Here is a 7,662-nt window from a genome sequence, read left to right on the forward strand (position 1 = left end):
GTAATTTGAACAACAAGTTTAAAGGGGTTCCAACTGGTTACAGGGAGGCAATCGTTAGCCAATTTATATCATGTGCATTTGAATTCTCAAAAAAATCGTTCGACAAGAAGATTGAGAAGCTTAAAGCTAGTGGGTCAACCAGAATTGTCAATTTTTTGAATGACTTGCCTTATCACAATTGGGCGAATGCATATTTCGAAGGGCAACGATATGGTGAAATGTATTCAAATGGAGTTGAATCATGGAATTCAAAAATCCTTGATTATCGCGACTTACCGGTTATGACTATGATATATAGATACAATTATGAGTGAATTGATGAAAAAGATGACCTCAAGGAGAGATAAATCATCCAAGTGGTTGACCATATGTTGCCCCAAGTACGAGAAATCTTTGGGAGAGCTTGAACTCGAATGTAGGACATGGAAAGCTGAGAAGGCTGCAGATGGTATTTACGAAGTTCTTAGTGACCCGTCCATGGTCGTAGATTTGTCACAAAAAACTTGCACATGTCGAAAGTGGCAGATACTTGGGTTCCCGTGTGTTCATGCGGTCTATGTATTAGTCAATGAGACGTCACAACCGTACGATTACATTGACAAATTATATTACGCAGAATATTACAGGGAATGTTATGCCTCACCCATTTATCCGTTTGTGAGACACAGTTCAAGGGATGATGAAGTTTGCGTTTGCCCTCCTGAATTTAAAACACGTCGTGGTAGACCAAAGAAGAAGAGGATACCGTCTGTTGGCGAGAAGATAAAAAGGAAAATAAGATGCGGGAGATTTAAAGAACTCGGTAATCACAACAAGAAGTCTTGTACAAATTCGATCTATTCTTAGGGGTGATGCTTTTTAGTTATGTTTTTTATCTTTCATTTAAGAACTTGTGCTATGATTTTCAAGCTTCTATTTTTTATTTTTTATTTATTTATTATTAGCTTATGTTGATATTTGACCATTTTTAAATGAAATGAACAATTTAGCAGGTGGTAAATTTTGATTAGCGTTCATGTTTTGATTAGCTTATGTTCATGTTTTACAATTTCGCAAATGGTAAATTTGCTAAAGACCACAAACACGAAGCTATTCAGCAAATATGTACCTCCATCTTTTATGTTATAAACAGCAAACAACAAATAGCAAACAACAACTATAAACTTTTACAGCGTTCAGTGAAAATGCCGACTTTGTTTGGTTCATTACATCGCTAGTTGCATTAGTTAGCACACAATATGTGTAAAACACAACGAAAATAGCAATTTATCTAATATGTTAACCTGTCCTAGTAAATAGCGAATATTGAAACTGCAAACATAAAAAAAAGTAACATAAACAACGAGAAAAGTATATCAAGGTATAGAGTAATACAAGGATGTTTTACCAACTGCAAAATTATAATTGTATCAAAATGCAACCAAATTAAATATCCAAAATAGCAAGAGTTCAAGGTAGTTTCTAAAATCTGATCATTATGCGCTAATCTAACTTCACAGTGTGTTCATCGTTTAAGAATTGATGAACAAAGTCACTTCGTAATGCGCATATCCCATTTTGTGCATCTTTAATGTCTAAGGGATGTTGGCGACAAAACTGTCGTGCGATATAAAGGACGAACATCCCGCAGTCAACTGAATCAGGCTTTTGTTGTAGTGCTGTTAAAACGGAAACTAATTTGGCCTTTGATTTAATATCAAATTTCATCTTCCCATTTGCAATCTGCATGAAACTCTTCATTTCTTTGGCATCAACCAAGAATGGATCTTCTTTTCCGTCCAATCTTCTAGGCAATGAGGAGTTGAAATGCTCCATGAACAGTTAATCCTATCATAAACAAGTAGAGTCCAGTGGGGTATTATGTTCATGGGACCTTCACCTGAGTTTAACGGGAAAAGTAAGTAACGGAAATTTGTCACATCTTTTACCGTCATGAAGTGTTGTACCATTTGAGTTGGTTTCATATTTTTTCGTATAACTCCCTGAAAAAACATAAGATATTACCTACATTACAAATTTTGTGTTTAAGACTTATAAACAAGATTAGATTATATATACCAGAAGCAAGCTGGGGAATATCAGACTCTTCCCCATACGAGTGGGGTCTACGCCGCTTGCAAAATGTCCTTCATCTTGTTGTTTCATCAAAAGGTACGCACAAGAGTCCATTATCTGCTTATGCCATAATAACCAACCATTTCGAATAAAAAATAAATCAACGTGCAAAATATGAGAAAATATCTAAATGTACGTACAAATATACGGTATGCAAATGTTAACTACAATTTAAATGTGAAAACACTGTATAATAGACTGCAAACACCAAACTACAAAAACATATTGCAAACAATCAACATGATAAGTAACACAAATATAAAATGTAAACATCACAACAAACACAATAAATTGTAATAACAGAAGACAAATATTCATGTCTAAAGTACAAACCACCATTAATAACAAATTGCAAACACCTAACTCAAAACATCAAACGTAGTTAAATGATTACGCAAACGATCAATAAAATGTGCAAACACCAAATTGTAAATATAAAAATACAAACCACACATGCTAACTGCCAAAATGCAACAACTGCCAATATCGAAATGAAACAATCATGACATACTTACATTTCCTGTGGCTGACTTCCTCTCCAACAGCTTGAAAATATCGTCCAAATTTATACTTTCATTCATATTTGAATTAACAGCATCCCAAAGAACGTAGCTGCATAAGACGTTTTAACTAAAATTAGTAAAATATTGAAGATACTTATTTCACGTAATAAAATGCTAAATGTAATACTTTTTACTTACTTTAGTGGAAACCGATCCGCAATGTTACTGACTTTCAACCTGTCATCGCTTGGCAGAAGTCTGAAAGGTAAAAATTGTTTATATTTTTTGTTTTTTTTCATTTCTTTTGGTTCCATCGTGTCCTCGAAATCATCATCGTCGTTGCCTGATGGAATAGTTTCGTAATATACAGGCACCTCATTATTGACATTTTTGTCATTCGGAAATGTTTCGACCACCATATTATTACCCTTCTGAGAGGCAATTGTTGCACGGAGCTCATCGTTAAACGTTTTCAGTTCCACATTTTGTGCATGCATCTCCATGATCTCTTGAGTTGCCTTACCCGGACTTGGAACATTTGGTTGTGTCAGGTGTTGTGTCATGTTGAGGCTGAAAGACGGTGCTTCAATTCCAGTAATTCTGCGTTCATTTCCAACAACAATTTTAACATTCAACTTTTGCAATTCTTCTTTTAGCGTTCTCTCGGATTGTTTTGATGTCTCGAGTTCAATACGCATAGCATTGTTTGCAGATTGCATTTTGGCCAGTTCATCATTCAAACGATGATTTTCAATTTCAAGTTTTGACAATTTAGTATCCTTGGCCAAAATCATTTCGGTTATCCCAACATGTTTTGCTTCAACTAATTTTTTTGTTGTTTGCAGCTTTGCATTGACAGACTCCAAACTAGCAATCTTTTTCAAGTGATCTTGAACTTGTTGTTCCAAGACTGCCTTTGACTTGATGAGATTTTCATTATCCGCCTCCAATGTGCAAACATATTTTTTCAATCCAGCTTCGCGTTCATTTCGCTTCGTTGTTACCTCGTTATACTTTGCCATTCCGTCCCCACATTGATCCATAAAATCGTCTTTATAGAGGGGATCATGAGATACATGCTCGGGGGTCGCGACACGTTCTGCATCTTCAACACGTTTTTCAGCAAGAAACGTAGACGAAGAAGCAATAATAGTGTCTACGAGTTTTGCCAGAACTGCGTTATCCGAATTTTCGATATCGTCATCATCGATATCATTATCCATGGCAAGTTCTGTGCTGGCATCATTAACCTCATCAACTAGGAATAGTCTTTGACGTTCGTGTGGCAGGGGTTCAAGTGAGTTATGACGAACGTGTGGTGGTGACCATATAATAATTAAAAACAAGTTATTATGCCAAGTGCAAACTGCATTTTAATAAAACAGTACCTTGTCCCTATCTATTGATTCCAAAGTGCTTCCTTGAACCATATCAAGGATAGAAGAAATATTCCATTTTCTGAATCTTGGAAAAGCATTGACAGATTTAGGTAGTACCAACGATGACCTCTCGGCGAGCCAATACTACGAAAAATAAATAAGATAATTAATAAATATGCTAATGCTAATAACTAATGGAATTTAATCACCAGTATCAGCAGGCTGCATCCAGTAACCGACTCTGGGTCATGAGTTTGCATTGAATTCAGAAAGTATGAAGGTATCTCTTGCGCCCAATTATAGTTAATGGTGTTATCCAAATCTTCAACATACTTAATCCATGACCATGGAACCACATCCCCTCCGGTGGTGAAGAAGAAATTGACCATTAGAAATAGCAGAATGATCCTCGTCACATCTTCGATGTCATGTTCTTGGTTTTTCTTCATCAATTGATCCAGAGTTGCATTTAGATGTTTAACTTGTAGTCGCTTCACGGATTGAAAGTGCCTTGCTACGATGCCATCCCTCGGTTTATGATTGCTTTTTTTAAACGTTATATTCATGCCGGTGGCGCCGCTTTTTACCCCAAAAATCAATTGGCACTCAATAGGGCTTAACTGAAGCTCTTTTCCACCAATTATAAATCGACGTTTATTTTTGTCGTACGTCACGAGAATTTTATATATTTCTTGTACAGACTTACGGACTTCCTGCGTTGGGATCTCTCTCCTCATAAACGGCGGTATAAATTCTGCAAACGCGGTCCTTTGAACACATTCAACGTGGCGTTCATTGAAATTATATTTTTTGAAAAAGCGGACAACAGAAACGAGTGTTGCACGATATTTCGGATTTGGAACTGCTGGTTCTATTTCCTGCTCAACTGGTGCCCTCAAGCTAGGTGATGTTGATTTTGTCTTCACTTTTTTTGACGATGTTGAACCGGCATTTAAAGGCGTGTTCTGTTTCTTTCCCGCGACTAGTTAATGTAAAAAAAATGATTATACGATATTGAAAAACAAATGTACGCTTTGAATTCCAAGATGCAAACTCATAACAAAAAACAACAACAATACTAAGTACGAAATCATAACAACAAAACTACTAAGTGCAAACTCATAATAAACAAACGTTGATTGAAACTACCACTAACGAACCTCCTGAAATATGCTATGTGCAAATTTAAAATGCATCCCATAGTTGGTTATTGTAATTTTAATTTACATTTTTTTTTGTTTTTTTTTTTTATTTTATACAAACAAAAGCCTGTCTTATGTTCAAAATAGGCTGCCTTATGCAATATTAACCCAACTACGTGCAAATCAAAATTTTCAGTAAATGAGTTTTTTGCAAATGAAAAACGAATAAATGGGTTCTTCAAAGTACCAAAAAATATACAATCAAATAATTTATTATTTGAACAAAACCGGTAAAATGTAGAAATCCAAAATGAACATATTGAAATTCAACTTGCAAACTCATAACAGAGAAATGAAAATAGCAAAGACAGAACACATAATTAGGTTCTTCAAATGTATTGTTTTAGAATAAACATAACCAAAGTCGTAACATAAACAAACCCCTCAATTTACCTGATTTCGGGGATTGGAAATCATCATCCTCCTTTGCTGTTAAGGGGGAAAAAAAACGGGTTCTCAAATTATTATTGAAATATTTGAAATAAATAGCAAACAAACAAAATACAAAAGCAAAAAAGGAACAAAATACAAAATTTGAGATGAAAGAAAAAAAATCAAAATCGAAAACCCAACATGCAAATAAAATTTTACACAAAGGATCATTGATTACCAAGACTTAATCGTGTTTTGGCCATCGTATGAACTCCAAACAAGAAACCCTAAACACCAGCCGTTAATCCCGAGCAACAAACAATTTGTAAACTGCAAACAGAACGAAGTCAAATTGGGCAACAACAAATCGAACGAAGGCAAACGGAATAAAGGCAAAATGCTCAGACCTGGCCTAATTTGTAAACAGCAAACGAAACAAATGCAAATATTGAACAGCAAATCGAACGAAGACAAAATGCAAACGACCTAGTAAAACTGCAAACAATCAAACACCCAAAACTTATGGAAGGATTCAAAATTCGTGGTGAGATTTTCGCTTTGAAGAAACAGGGAAGAAATCGATTTCCATATTTTTGCAATTGTAATTTTCGGAACAACAAACCCTGTAAACAGCAAACGAAACAAATGCAAATAGTGAACAGCAAATTTGTAAACAACAAACGAAACAAATACAAATATTGAACAGCAAATCGAACAAAGATGGAATGCAAACGACCTGGTAAAATTGCAAACGACCAAACACCCAAAACCTATGGAAGGATTCAAAATTCGTGGTGAGATTTTCTCTTTGAAGAAACGGGGAAGAAATCGATTTCCATATTTTTGCAATTATAATTTTCGGATTGTGGATTATAATAGGGAGAAAAATAGGGGATTTGATTTTGAAGATATATTTTACCGTATATTAATAGGGATATTGATAGGGGTACTTTTGACAAATTATAAATACAAAAATTTACTGGAAATTAGAGTTTATTAGATGGATTTTAACACATATAATCTCTTATAGGAGGACCTATAGCAAATTGCCCCTTTTTATTAAAAGGTTTTATCTCATCAGAAGGTTCGGATTGGTCTATGTGATTCCTACATCTATGTTCTCTAAAGGTATATAGAAACGCATATTGTCCTAAGAGGAACATACGACCTAACTACATAATTAATTACATTAATTAATTATCGAATTTTCAAAATAATTATAGAACCTCAACGAGCATAAATAATTCATATAATGTTGAGGTACTACTTATTAAGTTGAACTTATAATCAATATTATATTTGTGTTCTATTAATTGAAATCAATTTAACAATTTAAATCAATTTGATTAATCTAACACCTATTTACTAAAATAGATGATTGTTGACTCAATTATCTAATTGGGATTAATTGAAAATAATTTTCCAAAAATTAAAATCAATTTTTTTTAAGTTTAATTTTAGAAAATCTGAAATAATTTTTTTTTTTTTTTTGTTTTTTTTTTTTTCAGTGAACCGGTTCGGCCCAACCGTTCTGACCGGTTCGGCCCAACCGTTCTGACCGGTTCGGACCGAAGCGGTCCGGTTCTGCCCGGTCCAGTTGACCCAAATCAGTAGGCCGGGTCAGTCGGACCGAGAACCGGTCTGACCGACCCTAATCCACTTGGATTCGGCCAATTGTATCGTGCACAACCATCGAACCGGCCGGTCCGACCGGTTCGATCCGAACAATTAAAAACCGACGTTTTAAAAATAATTTCAGATCCGATTTTCCAATTTTAAAAAATTTTAAAGTTGGAAAAATTCTAAACAATATTTCAAAAATATTTTAAACTTACGAAAACTCCCAATTACATAATACAACAATCACTACTTTAATAAATCGAATCATGCATAAATTCATAGCATATAAAAACGAACGCAATTAATTGCGCAACGAGCTCTGATACCACTGTTGGGTTTCGGGCACGTGTACGCAGCGGAAAACAAAAATTTTATGCAATTTAAACAACTTTAAAACACATAAACACATGCCCGATGATTATAAACAATTAATTGCGTACCGTTGCGCTTCCAGCGAAATTAAAAACAACA

At 34.7% G+C, this 7,662-nt stretch overlaps 1 protein-coding gene across 1 annotated transcript; it reads left to right on the forward strand.

The window, feature by feature from the left end:
* Window positions 1-327: 327 nt before the first annotated feature.
* On the forward strand, window positions 328-846 carry LOC148771712 (uncharacterized). Its single transcript, XM_088815188.1, has one exon. It carries the CDS (start codon window positions 328-330, stop codon window positions 844-846), a length of 519 nt encoding a protein of 172 aa, XP_088671314.1.
* Window positions 847-7,662: the final 6,816 nt, after the last annotated feature.

The sequence above is a fragment of the Erythranthe guttata genome, chromosome 3, assembly GCF_056151865.1.
Source record: "Erythranthe guttata isolate IM_541 chromosome 3, IM_541, whole genome shotgun sequence".
NCBI lineage: Eukaryota > Viridiplantae > Streptophyta > Magnoliopsida > Lamiales > Phrymaceae > Erythranthe > Erythranthe guttata.

What these genes read in the sequence shown, in the direction of transcription:
- LOC148771712 (XM_088815188.1), top strand. Translation starts at nt 328, where the DNA reads ATGACCTCAAGGAGAGATAAATCATCCAAGTGGTTGACCATATGTTGC.